The 19,635-nt window shown below is 53.0% G+C and overlaps 2 protein-coding genes across 2 annotated transcripts in view; both read right to left on the minus strand.

Moving 5' to 3' along the window:
- mri1 (methylthioribose-1-phosphate isomerase 1) lies at positions 1-6,708 on the minus strand. The gene is made up of 6 exons (XM_055663979.1): positions 6,422-6,708; positions 5,173-5,408; positions 3,980-4,149; positions 2,622-2,798; positions 1,522-1,746; positions 1-764 (listed from the first exon to the last, which is right to left on the minus strand). The coding sequence occupies exons 1-6, from the start codon at positions 6,551-6,553 to the stop codon at positions 628-630; spliced, it is 1,077 nt and encodes a 358-aa protein (XP_055519954.1). The 5' UTR covers positions 6,554-6,708; the 3' UTR covers positions 1-627.
- A 1,262-nt stretch (positions 6,709-7,970) lies between these two features.
- LOC129714394 (AP-1 complex subunit mu-2) overlaps positions 7,971-19,635 on the minus strand; it is a 13,839-nt gene continuing 2,174 nt past the window's right edge. The window contains exons 2-12 of the mRNA XM_055663966.1: positions 19,482-19,635; positions 17,661-17,728; positions 17,150-17,280; positions 15,753-15,900; positions 15,186-15,312; positions 13,929-14,071; positions 13,067-13,138; positions 12,567-12,725; positions 10,531-10,656; positions 10,111-10,186; positions 7,971-9,645 (exon numbers count right to left, since the gene is read on the minus strand). The exon at positions 19,482-19,635 is cut by the window's right edge and continues 3 nt beyond it. Of these exons, the coding sequence (XP_055519941.1) occupies positions 9,623-9,645; positions 10,111-10,186; positions 10,531-10,656; positions 12,567-12,725; positions 13,067-13,138; positions 13,929-14,071; positions 15,186-15,312; positions 15,753-15,900; positions 17,150-17,280; positions 17,661-17,728; positions 19,482-19,635 (1,227 nt within the window). The 3' untranslated portion in view covers positions 7,971-9,622. The remainder of the gene's footprint in view (positions 9,646-10,110; positions 10,187-10,530; positions 10,657-12,566; positions 12,726-13,066; positions 13,139-13,928; positions 14,072-15,185; positions 15,313-15,752; positions 15,901-17,149; positions 17,281-17,660; positions 17,729-19,481) is intronic.

The raw sequence follows: 19,635 nt of genomic DNA on the forward strand, positions 1-19,635 counted from the left end.
TTTGTTGAAGAGTACACGGGTGTTTTAATCAAAATGAAACAACCCATGCAAGGGCTGGAGTTCAGGGTGTGATGCGTCCTCTTTAGAGGAGACGTGACTGAGAGGTTCTTGTTGGGTAGCTCGGGAATATGGACAGCAGTTCCACACTGGCCGTTTTCCAGAAAACAAAGCACTGGGAATACGCAACAGACCCAGCGGATGCTCAGCCATCGTGACGAGCAGACACCTGTTGACAGCGGAACTGTGGAGATAGTGATGAAGAGAGGGAAGTCTGAAGAAGGGTCTCTACTCCTAACGTCACCCATTCCTTCTTTCGGGAGATGCTGCCTGTTCCGCTGAGTTACTCCAGCATTTCGATTTAAACCGGCATCTGCAGTTGGTTCCAACACAAGAGAGGGAAGTGGCTGTAACTGAACCAGAGGAGGGCCAGACTCCACTGACCTATTCCTGCTTCTTCTCCTCGTGAAGATTCCCATCACAAAACCAGCGCAGGGGTGCACGACGATCCTTGCCTTTGGGCGGGGGGGGGGGGGGGGAATGGAAGAGCAAGTTTGGAATTTGTACGGAAAGAAAGGTGGAAGGGGCAGGAAGGGCGAGGGATATCGTGCAGCTTCTGGGGACCACGGCTCAGGAGATGTGCTGCGTCTTCTCAGTGAGGACTTTCTGAAGATCTTGAGGGACGTGGACTCCAAATTCGGTGATGATCGCCCCTGTGATCAGGCCGTGGGGTGTGATGTCAAAGGCGGGGTTCCACACACCCACCCCTGCAGAGAAAGAATAAAACCTTCACAAACTGAAGCTTTTACATCACATTATCTTCCTCCTGCTTGATCTTCACAGTACCAACTTGACTGGAAGGATGCAGAGAGGATGACTGTCAGTCCTTTACCCAGGGCACAGGGTCTTACACTAGAGGGCTGAGGTTTAAGTTGAGAGGGGGAGATATTTAAAGGGGACTTGGCGGGGGAACTTTTCCACATGGAGGGTGGTGGGTGAATGGAACGAGCTGCTGGAGGAGGTGGTTGAGGTTGGGACTAACAAAATGTTTATGACATTTAGACTGGTGCATGGAGGACAGGTTTAGAGGGATGTGGACCAAAGGCAGGCAGGTGGGGTTTGTGTAGATGGGGCAACTTGATCGGCATGGCCAAGTCGGGCCGAAGGGCCTGTTTCCTAGCTCCATGATAATGATTTGTTGGAGAATCTGGAAATAAGGCTCACCCCCCCCCTCCCACCCCACCCCCCCCACCCCAGCTGGTGCCACACTCCCCCTTACAGTGACCCCTGACCCTCCACACTCCCCCTTACAGTGACCCCTGACCCTCCACACTCCCTCCCCTTACAGTGACCCCTGACCCTCCACACTCCCCCTTACAGTGACCCCTGACCCGCCACACTCTCCTACCGCAACTCGACGGGTCAGGACATTGACCGGTGGTCAGTCATGCAGTGTGGTGCTGGGCTGGGGTCAGAGGGGAGGGTCAGGGGTCACTGACCGGCAATGGGTCAGTGGTCACTCACCGGGTGCGGCCACGTGGACACCGTTGATGTGGGTGAGCTCGTTGGCTGGACGCTCCTCCACTGGGATGTGGTGACCAGAGTCCAGGCTGAGGTCACATGACTGGCTGGGGGCGGCCACATAGAAGGGGATGTGGTGGTGCAGGGCCACGATGGCCAGCTGGTACGTCCCCACCTTGTTGGCTGTGTCTCCATTGGCAGCAATCCGGTCAGCTCCCACCACCACCGCTACAGGGAGGGATGGGGGGGGGGGGGGGGAGGAGAGTGGGGGGAGGGGGAGTGGGGGGGGGGGGGGGGGGGGGGAGCAAGAGAGTGAGGATGATGAGGGGGGGGGGGGGGGAGAGAGAGAGTGACAGATTAGCCAAACAGAGACACAAGGAACTGCAGAAGCTAGAATCTTGAGAAAAACACAAAGTGCTGGAAGAACACAGCGGCTCAGGGAATGGCGGCGGGTAGACTGGTCACACACCAGTGTCCAGCCTGGCCTGAATCCCAGTGTCCAGCCTGGGCAGTGTACCCATTCCATCCACACCTCACATAATCAAAGACCATGAGAGAAAGGCCAGGGCTGGAGAGGTGTTTGGGGAAGCTGCTCCATGCTGGGACCACCTGTGATAAAAGTTGGGGCAGCAGCTCCATGCTGGGACCCGCCTGTGATTGCCGGGGCTGGCTCCACGCTGGGACCCACCTGTGATGGCTGGGGCTGGCTCCGTGCTGGGACCAACCTGTGATGGAGATTGTGATGAAGGTTGAGGCAGCAGCTCCGCGCTGGGACCTACTTGTGATGAAAGCTGGGGCAGCAGCTCCGCGCTGGGACCCACCTGTGATGAAGTTTGGGGCAGCAGCTCCATGCTGGGACCCACCTGTGATGAAGATTGGGGCTGGCTCCGTGCTGGGACCCACCTGTGATGAAGGTTGAGGCAGCAGCTCCATGCTGGGACCCACCTGTGATGAAGATTGGGGCTGGCTCCGTGCTGGGACCCACCTGTGATGGCCAGGGCTGGCTAGCTCCGTACTGGGACCCACCTGTGATGAATATTGGGGCTAGCTCCGTACTGGGACCCACCTGTGATGGCCAGGGCTGGCTCCGTACTGGGACCCACCTGTGATGTGCTTCTCCTTCATGGCCACAGCAGCCATGCTGTCAGTGATGAGCGTGGCTGGGATCTGCTCGTAGGTCAGCTCGTAGGCGGTCAGCCGCGCCCCTTGGTTGTACGGCCGTGTCTCCGTGCAGTAGACGTGCTCCAGACGACCCAGGGCCCAGAGCGATCGGATCACACCTGAGGCACAGCACACTCTTTAGTTTAGAGATACAGAGCTGAAACTAGCCCTTCGGCCCATCGAGTCCATGCTGACCAGTGGGGGAGAAGTAACTTTAAGAGTGGTGGGGGAGCAGGTCAAAGCCTGGTGAGTGATGGGTGGATACAGGTGAGGGGCGGGGGGTGGTGATTGGCAGATGGGTGGAGTAAGTGACAAAGGCTGGAGGTGGAGGATGGATAGAAGGGGGTATTGGGGAGAGGGGGATACAGTGCGAATGTCCTGCTCTGGCTCCATTCTCAGTGTCTGTATCCCTGCGGGGCCAGCTGTCTGTCGATGAGTGCAGGAGATGTGTATGAGATCTATACTGGAGGGACAGTGTACTTTGTGCTGTGTCTCTAGGGACAGGGAGGGTGAGGACAAAGGACTCAAGGCCAACGACCTCAGTCATTACACCTTTACTCCTACACACTAAGGACAATTTACAGAAGGCGATTAACCTACAAACCTGTACGTCTTTGTAGTGTGGGAGGAAACCGGAGCACCCGGAGAAAACCCACGTGGTCATAGGGAGAATATACAAACTCCGTACAGACAGCACCAGTGGTCAGGATCAAGCTCGAGTCTCTGGTGCTGTGAGGAAGCAACTCCACCGCTGTGGCACCGTGCTCCGGTTTCCTCCCGCCCTAAATCTCACAGCTGGCATTCTCAGTAATTCAGTATTGTGACACGAGTAAAGGCTATGATCATGAACTTGACAAGACTTAACACAGCTTGTACCAAGCCCTCTTCAATAAGTGCTGTGTTTGCAAATATCGCTCGCATCTGTGTTGTGAAAAGTGAGGCATCGATGTTAAAACAGGGACAGCAGGAAATACAAGGGATGATATCAAACTTCTCTTCCTCAATGTGTAATAAGACTCTACTGCTACGCCACCAAAACAGAAACAGAAAAATAGGTGCAGGGGTAGGCCATTCGTCCACAATCAGTACCCCGTTCCTGCTTTCTCCCCAAATCCCTTGATTCCGTTAGCCCAAAGAGCTAAATCTAACTCTCTCTTGAAAACATCCAGTGAATTGGACTCCACCCGTCTGTGGCAGAGAATTCCACAGATTCACAAACATTTTTTCCTCATCTCAGTACTAAATGGCCTACGCCATATTCTTAATAAGAGGTGAGTGTGGAGACCCGGTCAACACTTACCCAGAGCGGTTCCGTAGCCTGCCGTGGCCAGGGAGCCCGTGTTACAATGAGTCAGGATGGTCACCTTGTCTGTTGTGGCCATGGACAGAATGTGCTGGGCACCGTGTGACCCGATACTGTGGTTGTCTCTGATGTCCTTCTCCAGCATCGACTCTATTCTGCAAATCAAACTTCCATTGGGAAGACAAGATGGTTTAGTCAGGAAGGTTTCGTCATGAGGGGAATAGATTATCTAGAATCTCTTGCCCAGAGTAGGGGAATCATGGACCAGAGGACATAGGTTTATGGTGAAGGGGGAAAGATTTAATAGGAATCTGAGGGGTAACTTTTTCACACAGAGTGTGGTGGGTGTACAGTGACTGATGGGACTTTCCAGGTGGAATGTTGAGTAAAAGGAACTGAACCTACGATCCTTTGTTTAACTGAAAGGTTGTGGGGAGACTGAATGAAGACCCCAGGAGCCAAGGACATCTGAACAAGTCAACAAATTCTTCAGTACATGTCAAATTTTCCAAATCCTTGATCTTGGGGAAGTGTCCTCAGGGTGCAGAAATTTGAGAGAGATGCAAGCTGAGGAAACACCAGCGTAACGGTTTGTGATAGACAGATGGTTGGACAAGAGCCAGAGATAAAAAGACAAAAAGTGTGGGAAGAGGATAGAGGTGTAGTGAATTGTAAAGCTGGTGGAACCAACATAGATGGAGGGGGGTGAAATGGGGCAGAGGGAAGAGAGGGGGGAAGAAGGAAGGGCTTGTTAGACAATAGCTGCAGGAGTAGGCCATTCGGCCCTTCGAGCCAGCATCATCATTCAATGTGATCATGGCTGATCATCCACAATCAGTACCCCATTCCTGCCTTCTCCCCATATCCCCCGACTCCACTTTAAGAGCCCTATCTAGCTCTCTCTTGAAAGTATCCAGAGAACTGGCCTCCACCGCCCTCTGAGGCAGAGAATTCCACAGACTCACAACTCTTGGTGTGAAAAAGTGTTTCCTCATCTCCGCAAAAGAGAGTTAGCTCTTCGGGCAAAAGGAATCGAGGGATATGGGGAGAAAGCAGGAACGGGGTACTGATTTTAGATGATCAGCCATGATCATATTGAATGGCGGTGCTGGATCGAAGGGCCGAATGGCCTACTCCTGCACCTATTTTCTATGGAGGGTGAGGGGAGTGAGCATCAGGTCAGCACTCACTTCTCCTTGAAGTCGTCAGCAGTGGTGTCTGGCCTCTTGACCTCCAGCTGGATGAATTGGGTCAGGTCCTGGGCAGCTCGGGCCATGTTGACCGCCGTGGGTCTGGCCGTCACCAGGTAGTCCAGTGATTCCATGGCAAAGCTGGCCAGGGCTTCCTTGTCCATGTCCTCCCTGTGGTGGAGCTCCACCGCCAGGCTCAGGCAGCCAACAATGGCAATCGCTGGGGCACCTCGTACCTGCACAGGGGGCTGGAGTTACAGAGGGCCACGCACCAGGGGAGAGGGGGGGAGGGGGAGAGGGAGAGGGGGCAGGGGGAGAGAGGGGGAGGGGGGCAGGGGGAGAGAGAGGGAGGGGGGCAGGTGTGTAGAGAGGGAGGGGGGCAGGGGGGAGAGAGGGGGGGGGGGCAGGGGGAGAGGGGGGGGGGGTAGGGAGAGAGAGGGGGGGCAGGGGGAGAGAGGGGGGGGGGCAGGGGGAGAGAGGGGGGGGGGGGCAGCAGGGGAGAGGAGAGGGGGGGGGGCAGGTGTAGAGAGGGGGGCAGGGGGAGAGGAGGGGGGGCAGGAGAGAGGGGGGGCAGGGGGGAGAGAGGGGGGGGGGCAGGGGTAGAGGGGGCAGGGGGGGTAGGAGGGGCAGGGTAGAGAGGGAGAGGGGGGGGGCAGGGGTAGAGAGGGAGGGGGGCAGGGGGAGAGAGGGGGGGGGGGGGTACGGGGGGGGGGGGGGGGGGAGGGGAACCCCCAGGGGGGCCCCACCACAGACCACAGATCTGCTCTAGGATCTGTGAGGGGGGGGGCAGGTCTAGAGAGGGGGGGGGGCCCTGTACCCGCATGGGGGGCGATGTTTAGAGGGGGGGGGGCAGGTGTAGAGAGGGGGTCCACGGGGGGGTAGAGGGGGGGGGCCAGGTGTGGGGGGGGGCAGGGGGTCCAGGATGGAGAGAGGGGGCCAGGTGTAACGAGGGGGGAGGCAGGGGAGGAGATGAAGGGGGGGCAGGGGGGAGAGGGAGGGGGCAGGTGTAGAGGGGAGGGGGAGGGAGGGAGGGGGCAGGGGGAGGAGGGGGGGGCCAGGGGGGAGAGGGGGGGGGGACAGTGTAGAGGGGGGGGGGGGAGGGGGGGAGGGGGGGGCAGAGGGGGACAGAGGGGAGAGAGGGGGGGGGGGGTACGGGGGGGGGGAGGGGAACCCAACGAGGCCACCACAACCACAGATCTGCTATAGGATCATTGACCACACCGCCTCTACCCCCACACCCCCCCTGTACCCGCATGGCGGCGATGTCGGTCCAGGCGGCGCTGACTCCATCCACGGGCCGGTATTGGCGCCGCTGTGGCAGCTCCAGTTGGTCCAGGATGGAGAGGCGGCCCCGGCTGTAACGCAGCGCCTGCAGCTCCATGGTGACCCGGCCCGGGGACAGGAGCACACGGGGAGGCCGGGGATGGAGGAGGGAGGGAGGGCCCAGAGGTGGGGGGTGAAGCCGGGGCCTAGGGTAGGTGGCGCCGCGGGGAGGGGGAGTGTCTGGGCCGGGGGGAGGGTCAGTGTATCAGCGGCTGGACCACACACACACACCCCCCCCCCCCCCCCCACACACCCACACATATACCCCCACACACACACACACACACACACATATATATATATATACACCCACACACACATATATATATATACACACACACACACACACACACATACACACACACACACACATATATATACACACACACACACATATATATATACACACACATATATATATATACACACACACACACACACACACCCATATATATATACACACACACACACACACACACACACACACACACACACAGATATATATACACACACACACACACACATATACACACCCACACACACACACCCCCACACACACACACACATATATACACACACACACACCCACACAACCCTTTAGCAAACTGAGTGAGGGGAGAGCTGAACAGGGGGTGAAATATTGAAACATAGACAATAGGTGCAGGAGGAGGCCATTCAGCCCTTTGAGCCAGCACCATTCGCCATTCAATATGATCATGGCTGATCATCCCCTATCAATAACTCGTGCCTGCCTTCTCCCCATATCCCTTGACTCCACTAGCCCCTAGAGCTCTATCTAACTCAAAGATTCTCTATAATAGTTGATATAACTCTCTTAAATCCATCCAGTGACTTGGCCTCCACTGCCCTCTGCGGCAGGGAATTCCATAAATTCACAACTCTCTGGGTGAAAAAGTTTTTCTCACCTCAGTCTTAAATGACCTCCCCTTTATTCTAAGACTGTGTGGCCCCTGGTTCTGGACTCGCCCAACATTGGGAACATTTTTCCTGCATCTAGTTTGTCCAGTCCTTTTATAATTTTATATGTTTCTATAAGATTCCCCCTCATCCTTCTAAACTCCAGTGAATACAAGCCTAGTCTTTTCAATCTTTCCTCATATGACAGTCCCGCCATCCCAGGGATCAATTTAAGAGATCAAATTCACAGTGTACAGATACAGTGCATCAAGGGATAACGTTTAGTGCAAGATAATTTTAGTAAAGTCAGATCAGGATAGCCGGAGGGTCACCAGTGAGGTAGATAGTAGTTCAGGACCGCTCTCTAGTTGTGGTAGGATGGTTCAGTTGCCTGATAACAGCTGGGAAGAAACTGTCTCTGAAACTGGAGGTGTGCGTTTTCTGTACCTTTTCTACCAAACCTCTCAGTCTCAATAAGTTCAGGGGGCCTTCGTGCACTTAACCTCATGACTGTCTGCAAATGTCGACTTAAACCACACTACATTTGCAACAACACAGAGTTTCTGCTTTGCTTTTATTGAAATTAACTGACATTAGTTTCAGGAACAATCAGGTCTCTCCATTGGACAATGTGGAATTACAAAAGGGGTTTTAATTGAATGCATTTTCAAATCTTTATTCACAAAATTTAAAAAACACAGGCGACTTTCTGCACAGGTTATAAATGGTGATTTTCTACAAATCTACAGGCACTAATGTATTAGTGGGAGCAGTGCTCAAACTAAACACCGAACTGGAAGAATCGTTTTGGGAACGGTGACAACAACAAAAGACATGGACTGTAATGTTAGAAACAAACTGCAGATGCTGGTTCAGGCATCATCTCTGGAAAGCAGGGATAAGTGGCATTTCTTCATTCTTGGAGAAGGGTTTCGAACTGAAAAGTCACCTATTCCTTTTCTCCAGAGAGTCTGACCCGCTGAGTTACTCCAGCTTTTTGTGTCAATCTTCAAACTGTAATGTTAGCTCTGTTTCTCTCTCCGCAGATGCTGCCCAGCCTGCTGGATATTTCTGCTAGTTTCTACTCGTAATTCAGATTGCGGACGTACATGGTTTAGAAAGCAAGAATGGAGGAAACTGGAACTACAGAAGCCTCTACCAGTAACATCACGCTCACATTCACACAGAGGGTGGTGAATCTCTGGAACTCTCTGCCACAGAGGTTAAGATATTTAAGAGGGAGTTAGATGTGGCCCTTCTGGCTAAGGGGATCAGGGGGTATGGAGAGAAGGCAGGTACGGGATACTGAGTTGGATGATCAGCCATGATCATATTGAATGGCGGTGCAGGCTCGAAGGGCCGAATGGCCTACTCCTGCACCTAATTTCTATGTTTCTATGTTCCCTCTGAAACGCAGCACGCCTCCGAGACTGCCCAATAAACCATGAGCGCGAGTGAGATCCCTTGGACACTTCAGCAACACTTCAGCTTTGTGACTAAATTCACCGATCGTTTCTCTGGTTAACAAAAAAACAGAGTGTTGAAGTAACTCAGCAGGTCAGGCAGCATCTCTGGAGAACATGGATAGCTGACATTTCACAGAGTGCTGGAGTAACTCAGCAGGTCAGGCAGCGTCTCAGGTGAACATGGATAGGTGACGTTTCAGATGGGCACCCTTCTTCAGACTATGAGGGAATGTCACTCATCCACATTTCCCAGAGATGCTGCCTGACCCGTTCTAGTTCTGGGTCACTGTTGGTCCAGTCAGGAGTGAAGTGCAAATCTCTCTCAGAAAGGCTGTGGATTCTGGGAATCCTTTGGCGTTTCCAAACCTGGATGAAGGCAAGGCAAGGAGGGGCAGGCACAAGGTACACAAGGTACAAGCAACAGTACTGATCAGGCAGGGTCCAATTCCACAGCCCAGATGGCCAGAAGGTCCCTCTAAGCTCCACAAACCAAAGCTTGTCCAAACCATGGTAAGTCCCGGTCTTGTGAAGCATCTTGGCTCCCAAGGTGTATGTGGAAGGTCTGTATTGCTGTTGGCCTCTGTGATAGTAGAGAGCCATCTTTAATTAATTTAATTATTTTAGGGTCATCTTAACAGTAAAAGTGAACAAGATATTTAAGGCACTTGCTGTAACAGTAATAAGCAGCCGATTAAAACAAATGAAAGAGGGAAATGAGGAGAATGTTCCCAATTGTCGGCAGTTTAATGTGTGCGCAGTTGGTAATCTGAAAAATAAGACACAGAATTAAAAGAGAATCTATTCTAACAAGTTTCAATGTTCATTCATTCAAACCGCCTGATTGTGATCAGAGTACGACTTGTTTTTTAATTATGGGTTAGTTTCGAGAGGGGCGTTCCCCATTGGGGAGAGTGGGGTCAGGGTGGGGGAGTTGGAGTGGTCAGCTTGGGGGAAATGGGTCACGCTGGGGGAGCGAGGTCGGGGTGGGGGAGGGGGAGAGTTGTGGGTGTGGGGCCGGGGAGGGGTTGGCCGGACCCTGGGGGGGGGGGGGGGGGGGGGGGGGGGGGGGTGAGGGGGTTGGGGGAGTTTCCAGCAGCGGCAGTGAGTCAGTAAGTGGGAGGACATGTGGACTGGGCAGCACTGCCCCTGTGTGACCAGCTGGACACCATCGCGCATCCTAGACACAGCGTTGAACACGCTCTCCACTACACATGGCTGCGGCCACACTGACCTCCACTTTGGGTGATGTATCTGACCCAGGGCAGCGCCTGGTAACCACTCTTCTCAATGATCTTCATGTATCGCACCTGTAACAGGGAAACGCCAAAGGCTGTGATCATCACACTGCATTACTGCATTACACTACAAACATTGTGGTCCCCACACTGTGTTACACTGTGTTATCGTTACTGTGCTGCACTGTGCACTGTTGCGATCCCCCACTGCATTACACTATAGAGTTGAGACCCCCACCCCACAGCGTGACACTATTACACTAAGTTACAGCGTGACACCCTGTTGCGGTCACTGTGTGACACCCTGTTGCGGTCACTGTGTGACACGGCGTTGCGGTCACTGTGTGACACCGTGTTCCATTGCCATCCCACACTGTGTCACCACCTCCACCACCAGCGTACACACGGTCACTAACCTGGACTCCCGATACAGTGAAGTAGGGGATCTCGAATTTGATGGTGATCGGGGGTTTGCCCTCAGTGGTTTCATTCTCCACACTCGGCAGGCCAAAGTGGGCGCGCATCAAATATTCCTTCCCGCCCTTTGGGAGAGGGAGGAAGACAGAGAGACGGGGGGGAGAGATTAAAACAAAGAGCCATTTCTATAACATTATGGTGATCAATCTGAAATTACGAAGCCAATAGTTTTCATCCTCACTGCCCCTTATCCTTCACCTCTTTCCAATCTACACGCCTACTCTTACTCATCTTCCATAATGTAGACTTGCAGTAGCTGCGATGGGTCAGTGCACTCTTCAGCTAACAGAACTGGTGATGAGCAAGGTGCTACACACATAGTGATGAGCAAGGTGCAACACACATAGCGATGAGCAGGGTGCTACACACATAGTGATGAGCAAGGTGCTACACACATAGTGATGAGCAGGGTGCTACACACATAGTGATGAGCAGGGTGCTACACATATAATGATGAGGAAGGTGCTACACACATAGCGATGAGCAGGGTGCTACACACATAGTGATGAGCAGGGTGCTACACATATAGTGATGAGCAAGGTGCTACACACATAGTGATGAGCAGGGTGCTACACACATAGTGATGAGCAGGGTGCTACACATATAGTGATGAGCAAGGTGCTACACACATAGTGATGAGCAGGGTGCTACACACATAGTGATGAGCAGGGTGCTACACATATAGTGATGAGCAAGGTGCTACACGCATAGTGATGAGCAGGGTGCTACACACATAGTGATGAGCAGGGTGCTACACACATAGTGATGAGCAGGGTGCTACACACATAGTGATGAGCAAGGTGCTACACACATAGTGATGAGCAGGGTGCTACACACATAGTGATGAGCAGGGTGCTACACGCATAGTGATGAGCAGGGTGCTACACACATAGTGATGAGCAGGGTGCTACACACATAGTGATGAGCGGGGTGCTACACACATAGTGATGAGCGGGGTGCTACACACATAGTGATGAGCAGGGTGCTACACGCATAGTGATGAGCAGGGTGCTACACACATAGTGATGAGCAGGGTGCTACACGCATAGTGATGAGCAGGGTGCTACACACACCTGCTGATCAGACAAACCCCCATCACTTCTCCACATATTTTCCTGAGAATTCTTTCATTTTGGTGATTAATTGCACTAACAGGTCCCATAATTAAACTGTGTTGGTCATAAGTGATTGGAGCAGGATGAGGCCATTCGGCCCATCAAGTCTACTCTGCCATTTGACCATGGCTGATCTATCTCTCCCTCCTAACCCCATTCTTAGATTAGATTAGATTAGATTAGATTCGTTTATTGTCATTCAGACCATTCGGTCTGAACGAAATTCTGTTTCCCTGCAGTCATACATATAATTTTAAAAAAATGACAAAACACATAGTCAACACAAATTTAACATCCACCACAGTGAGTTCACCAAACACCTCCTCACTGTGGTGGAAGGCAAAAACTTAAAGTCTCTGGCTCTTCCCTCTATGTTCTCCTGCCTTCTCACCGTAACCTCTGACACCAATACTAGTCAAGGAACTGCAGATGTTGGTTTACACCGAAGATAGACTGAAGATGCTGGAGTAACTCAGGCACAGGGACATGAAGCATCTGTGGAGAGAAGGAATGTGTGGTGTTTTGGCTCAAGTCCCACTGTGGCATTTTGTGCCCACAATTAAACTGATGGAACATGTACTGTATCCCATCAGCAATCAATGCTACAAAACATTTTATCGCTACCAGCTTGACAAATGCTTTAACGCTGTGTGCGGGTGAACTTGACAATAAATGTAACGGACTTGAACTCCCTGTCTCTGTGGTGGACAACGCTCTGGGATATTTCACAAGTGGTCACCACTACACCACGCACCCTCGAGCCCTCAGCAACACAGCCTGTGACCACCAGCGGAGGAGATTTGCCATCCCAACCGGGACCTGTTCGACCTGCAGCAAAGGAACAAAGAGCTGGCACTCACTGGCAGGGATTTGATGGTCCACACCACTGTGTTATTTTCCGGCACCCACTTGGCACTGCCCACGCTGGTCTTGAACTTGGGAGTGTCGGCATCGCTGGGCACCGGGATGATGATCTCCACGTTGTTGGCAACCGACTGCTTCTTGAACTGGCTCTTGGCCTTTTGGACAAGGAACACTGCTGATTAAGCCCTGCCCCACCACCACGTACCTCCCCCTTCCCCGTCCCCTTGACCTTTTGGACAAGGAACACTTCTCGTTAAGCCCCTGCCCCACCACCACATACCTCCCCCTTCCTCCGTCCCCATGCCCGCCCGTACTTGGAGAGCCTGACCAGGAGGATGTTCCCACTAGGGGATAGAAGCAAAGAGTTTGAGAACGGCACGAGTGGCCTCTAGCTGGGGCTGAACGTAACAACAGAGCTAAATTAACGACGGTCCCATCAAAGATACAAGAAGCAGAGAGGAGAAATTGAGCCTTTCGTTCCCACAGTGGGACTGACCTTGATCATGTATTCAACACGGCTGTGTGAGAATTTCTCTATCACCGATTCAATCCAAATCAGAGGCTTCACCTGAAAACAAGAGAATACATTCAAACTGCTGCAATTTCACAACATCTGGGCCACGTATAGATGCTGGGAAGGTTGCTGGATTGTCCGTTGCATTTTAGACATTTAGATATCTACATGGATAGGACAGGTTTAGAGGTTAGGGAGGTGGGACTAGTGTAGCTGGGCCATGTTGGCCGTTGTGGGCAACTTGGGCCGAAGGTCTTGTTTCCACACTGTATCACTCTATGACTCTCGAGATGGAACTCCAAACACAGCCTTGTCTTGTTTATCTTCTCAAGGGCCTGTCCCACTTGCCGATTTTTTTTCGGTGACTGCCGGCGTAATATCAGTGTCGCCAAAAGATTTTGAACATTTCAAAATCCAGCTGCAACAAAAAAAAGTTGCGACACTTGAAAAAAAACGCGCGCCATACATCATCACGCAGCAGATTTTTCGGTGACCTGATACATCAGTCACTAATGCCAGCAGTCGCTGAAAAAAAAAATTGCCAAGTGGGGATAGGCCCTTCAGTCCACTCAATCCTAGCCCATCCCACTGTATTGGACAAGGGGTGGTTGTTAGAGGTTGCCTATAATTGTACAATTCAATGTCCCAACCATTGGTTTGTAAGGAATTGTTAGCTCTAGTATCTTCCTTGCACCTTATTACATTGGCGTGGATCAGGAGAATAGGTAGTGGAAGCAGGTAGGGAGACTGACCCTGCACTCTTCCAGGGATTCTTGTGTCTCTCCTCCAGAAAAGCATCTGTGAACAAAACAGTGAAAGGTCCCCCCAGATGTCGTTTACTCACATGGATGTTGAGGCGGTAAGACATGAGCTCAAAGTCGCCGTCTGGTGGGATGAAGGAGATGGTTCTGTCATTATCAAACCGTGAGAGCCTCACGCACTGGTGGAACTTCACATCCTCGAGTTCCACGGATTTATTTTTACTTCCTAGATTAAAACAAAATTCGAGCTGTTGTTGTGGCTTAGACAGAGTCGTCTGCAACTGATCAGGTTTAGTTTAGAGATACAGCGCGGAAACAGGCCCTTCGGCCCACCAAGTCCGCACCGACCAGCGATCCCCGCACACTAACACTATCCTACAGATCAGATCTGGGGATGGACTTTAGCAATTCCCTACAAGGCAGCACCTCCTGCAGTTACAGAGTTTCTGCTCAAGTCTCCCAATTGGGATAACAATTTTTCTCTCAGCTTTCTCTCCATCTTTAAGTCTCACTAAGATGCTTACTTTGGTAGTGTTAACTCTCCACGAAACTGAACTAGTGTGGTGCCACTTAGGAAACCTGAACGGAAACCTCTGGAGACTTTGTGCCCCACACAAGGTTTCTGTGCTGTTCCCGGAGGTTTTTGTCAGTCTCCCTACCTGCTTCCACTACCTGCAACCTCCGGCAACCACCTGCAACCTCCGGGAACCGCACGGAAACCTTGGGTGGGGAGCAAAGTCTCCAGAGGTTTCCGTTCAGGTTTCCTAAGTGGGACAGGGGCACAAGGCGTGGCATCAAGCAGCATTGTATGAGCAGTACAACACACTGATTATTGAGCAGGGAACTGATCACCTGCTCACTGGTTTATGCAGGTCGGATGTTGGAGATAGACATTAACTGGAGTAACTCAGCGGGATAGGCAGCATCTCTGGAGAGAAGCAATGGGTGACGTTTCAGGCGAGACCCTTCTTCAGACAGAGAGTCAGGGGAGAGGTGAAGATATGACCTGCTGATTACACGAGTACTGGACCCCGCTTTTAAACAATTCCTGGCCTTAATAGATGATCAACACTTTGGTAGCACATCATAGAAGCTACAAAAAGCTCTAAAAACATTCTCATGGAAGATATTTTTAAAACTATTTTAAGCAACTGGCCAAAGAGAAATTCTCCTTAATATCTGTTTTCATTTTGAATATTTTAAATATAACTTTCACGAGATTTCTGACGGGAAAATTGTCCAGGAAGATTGGACGGTTCGGTGTCCGTGGGTGTGATGGGGTCAGTGGCCAGAGTACTGGGCAGGCTGTGCTTGTCCAGCGGTTTGCGGCCGCTACTTACTGCCGGTCAGTTCGAAGAGGACCTTGTCGTTGAGGCCGAGACGGAGCTCGGGCATTCCGGACAGGAAGACTCTCAGCTTGACACTGCCCACGATCTCACTCTGAAGCACGTTCCCATTGGCGCTGACCTGTGAGTGGACAGGAGGAATGAGCTGACCCACTGGACAATGGCACAGGGTAGAGTGAGCGGTCAGCAGGTGTGGGTGGGTCACTCCATGCCCAGCTGTCCCCTCACAACACCAACCCGCAATGGACTGGCCAACCAACCCCACAATCACTCCGCAATCCTTGGGCACCACTTCCAACCCAGCCCCCCCCCCCCCCCCCCCCCCCCCCCCCCCCCCCCCCCCCACTGCCCCTCTCCCCAGACCCTGCAACAGCCCCCTGCCAAGGTACAGCCCCTCCCCAAGACACAAACCCCTCCCCTCCACAAACCCCTCCCCTCCACCCTGCCCCATTATCTCCCCTCCCCACCAGGAGACCCCCCCACCCTGAGCCCCCACCTCAATTATCACCCCCTCCCCACCAGGAGACCCCCCATGGTGAACCCCCCCCCCCCTTAACTCACCAACACGTTGACCCCTTCGATGACGTCGATGAAGACCTCGTTCTTCTTGTACTTGATGCCCTCTGACCTCCAGGACACGGCATTGGTGACAGTGGCCGGGGGCCGAGGGGCAGCAAGCTCCAGTTTCTGGCTCTGCTGCGTGATGTACCTGTGGGGGTGGCATGTCAGCTCCGGCCAGACCCACTGACCGCACACAGTCTCCGGCCACCCCACTGACTGCACATGGCTCTGGCCACCCCACTGACCGCACACAGTTCCAGCCACCCCACTGACCGCACACGGCTCCAGCCACCCCACTGACCGCACACGGCTCCGGCCCCCCCACTGGCCGCACACGGCTCTGGCCACCCCACTGACCACACATAGCTCCGGCCACCCCACTGACCGCACACGGCTCTGGCCACTCCACTGACCGCACACGGCTCCGGCCACCCCACTGACCGCACATAGCTCCGGCCATCCCACTGACTGCACACAGACCTCCAGTCAGCCACCCACTGACCGCACACACGGCCCACTGCCACGGCTCCCACCCCACTGACCACACACAGCTCCGGCCATCCCACTGACCGCACACGGCTCTGGCCACCCCCTGACTGACTCCGGCCACCCACAGACTACACCAGTTCCGGCCACCCCACTGACCGCACACAGTTCCGGCCACCCCACTGACCGCACATGCGTGTGTGTTTTTCCATGTGTGGTTTGTAACCGTGTGTGATGTGTACACCGCGTGTACCCGCTGTAGGGCCAGTGACCAGCCCACTCCACACTGCCCACTCCACACTGCCCGCTCCACGCTGCCCGCCCCGCACTGCCCGCTCCGCACTGCCCGCTCCGCACTGCCCGCTCCACACTGCCCGCTCCACACTGCCCGCGCCCCGCGCTGCCCGCTCCGCACTGCCCGCTCCGCACTGCCCGCTCCACACTCCACACTGCCCGCTCCACACTGCCCGCTCCGCACTGCCCGCTCCGCACTGCCCGCTCCGCCCTGCCCCCTCCACACTCCCCGCTCCGCACTGCCCCCTCCTCTCTCCCCGCTCCACACTCCACCCTGCCCACTCCACACTGCCCGCTCCGCACTGCCCGCTCCACACTGCCCGCTCTGCACTGCCCACTCCACACTGCCCGCTCCACACTGCCCGCTCCGCACTGCCGCTCCGCACTGCCCTCTCCACACTGCCCGCTCCACACTGCCCGCTCCACACTGCCCGCTCCACTCCGCACTGCCCGCTCCGCACTGCCCGCTCCGCACTGCCCGCTCCGCACTGCCCGCTCCGCACTGCCCGCTCCGCACTGCCCGCTCCACACTGCCCGCTCCGCACTGCCCGCTCCGCACTGCCCGCTCCGCACTGCCCGCTCCACACTGCCCGCTCCACACTGCCCGCTCTACTCACTCCTGCAGGATTTTACTGTCGGTTGTCTGTGGGAAGCCAAAGTCCATCACTTCATCCAGCAGTTCATAGACGATGACAAAGTTGTCCCTGATGCTCTCCTCCTCCAGCTCCTTGAAGTATTCGGTAAAGACCTAGAGGGAGGGCAGGCGTGAGGCTCCGGGAATCGAGTGAATGAACAGCACCCCACAATGTCCACTGTGTACACAGTCTCTACACTGCACGTTCCCACGACCAGCCTACCCAACAGTGAAGGGGCTGGACACAGTGGATGTGGAGAAGATGTTTCCACTAGTGGGAGAGTCTAGGACCAGAGGTCACTCAGAATTAAAGGACATGCTTTAGGAAGGAGATGGAGGAATTTATTTCATCAGAGTGGACACTGACCTCCCGTGTGGGGATTGGGGTGGGGTGTCCAGGGCTTGTAGTGAGGTGTCCAGACTTGTGGATGGAGCACGGACAAAGCAGAACTAACCACGCATCACAGTTAAAAAGAACAACGTTTTAATTTTACCTGAACGAGTTTGTAGAGGAAAGCATACACAAGAGAGACGTTGGCATTTTTCTTGGTCATTGCAACCACTGAACTCTGAGTTAAGGAAAGAAAATCATTCAACTGAGGCACAAACTCTCTGATGCTGTGGAAATGATCATCTTATCTCCGTGGTAAAACCCCTTCTGGTTTTCTTGTTTCTGACTCGATAGTTTGGCTGACAGAACAACAATTATAAATTCAGTTGAAAGTTAGTTACCAGTTCAATGTCCCGAGAAAACTGAGCTCATCTCTGAAGTTGTCGACTGTGTGTAGTGGAGAGACTGCTGCTTCAGAGTCATGGAATTGTACAGCATGGAAACAGGCCCTTCTGCCCATCTTGCCCATGCCAACAAAGTCCCACTTGCCTGTGCCTGGCCTGCTAAACTTTTTTAAGTAATGAACCTTTCCAAATGCTTTAAACATTGTAATTGAACCCACCTCTACCACTCTCTGTGGCAACTTGTTGCATATACACACCACCCTCTGTGTAAATACATTGTCCCTCAGGTTCCTATTAAATCCCTTTGCTCTCACCTTAAACCTATGCATTAATTTTAGACTCCCCTACCCTGGGAGTAGGTAAGGTGCTACTCACTTTATCTACGACTGGTGATATTATATCCCACTTGGGCCACTCCAAGCTCCAGGGAAGAAAGTTCCAGTCCATCCAGCCACTCTTTATAACTCAAACCCTCTAGTTCCAGTTTAGACTTCCTTCCTGCAGCAGGGTGACCAGAACTGCGCTCAGGACCAAATGTGGCCTCATCTGTAACATGCCTCCCCAACTCCTGTACCCAATGCACTGACCAATGAAGGCAAACAGACCAAATATCTTCACTACCCTGTCCACCTACATTCCCATATTCATGGAACAATGTACCTGCATCTTCCCCCTCCCACCCCCATATGTTCCAAGGTTCTGCCTTTATTGGATCTCTAAAGGTAATTGGTCAACAAACAGTGTGCGGCACGGTGGAGCAGCGGGTAGAGCTGCTGCCTCACAGCGCCAGAGACCCGTTTTTAATCCTGACTGTCGGTGCTGTCTGTACGGAGTTTGTACATTCGCCTCCTCACCTCGTGGATATTCTCAGAGATCTCCGGTTTCCTCCCACACTCCAAAGACGTGCAGGTTTGTAGGTTTATTTGTATCGTATGAATATAAAATTGTCGTGTGTGTGTGTGTGTGTGTGTGTGTGTGTGTATATATATAAGATAGTGTTACAGTGTGTGTGTGTGTGTGTGTGTGTGTGTGTGTGTGTGTGTGTGTGTGTGTATAGGATAGTGTTACAGTGTGTGTGTGTCTGTGTGTGTGTCTGTGTGTGTGTGTGTGTGTATATAAGATAGTGTTACAGTGTGTGTGTGTGTGTGTGTGTGTGTGTGTGTGTGTGTCTGTGTGTGTGTGTGTGTGTGTGTGTGTGTGTGTGTGTGTGTGTGTGATGTGTGTGTGTGTGTGTGTGTGTGTGTGTGTGTGTGTGTGTATGTAGGATAGTGTTACAGTGTGTGGTGCGGACTCGGTGGTCTGAAGGACTTGTATCCACGCTGTATCTCTGAACTAAACATAAAAAAAACTGAAAACAAAGACTAAACCACGGTACTAAACGCATCCAAGAACATCGCAGTGATGTGTTTAAGAAAGAACTGCAGTTGCTGGAAAATCGAAGGTAGATAAAAGTGCTGGAGTAACTCAGCGGGTGCAGCAGCATTTATGGAGCGAAGGAAATAGGTAACGTTTCGGGCTGAAACCCTTCTTTGTGTGGGGGGCAATGCTCTCTGGTGTAAATGTCCGCATTAAAAGGATACAGTAGAGGTTGCTGTGTTTGATCCACAGGAAGTGGACTTTGCCGTGAGACAGAAGTGGAGAGATATCTCCTTCATCTTCTCTCTGCGTCAGGATGGGGATGAAGTGCTCAATCTCCGACATGTTCACATCCCCCTTGTAATTCCGACAGATGAG

This window comes from Leucoraja erinacea, chromosome 39, assembly GCF_028641065.1.
Source record: "Leucoraja erinacea ecotype New England chromosome 39, Leri_hhj_1, whole genome shotgun sequence".
Lineage (NCBI taxonomy): Eukaryota > Metazoa > Chordata > Chondrichthyes > Rajiformes > Rajidae > Leucoraja > Leucoraja erinaceus.

Excerpts from the sequence above, each read along its gene's own strand:
- mri1 (XM_055663979.1), bottom strand. The coding sequence starts at position 6,553 with ATGGAGCTGCAGGCGCTGCGTTACAGCCGGGGCCGCCTCTCCATCCTG. Across the intron at positions 4,150-5,172 it reads GCTGACGACTTCAAGGAGAA|TTTGATTTGCAGAATAGAGT; the intron begins GTGAGTGCTGAC and ends TCCCAATGGAAG. Across the intron at positions 765-1,521 it reads TGTCCACGTGGCCGCACCCG|GGGTGGGTGTGTGGAACCCC; the intron begins GTGAGTGACCAC and ends CTTTCTCTGCAG.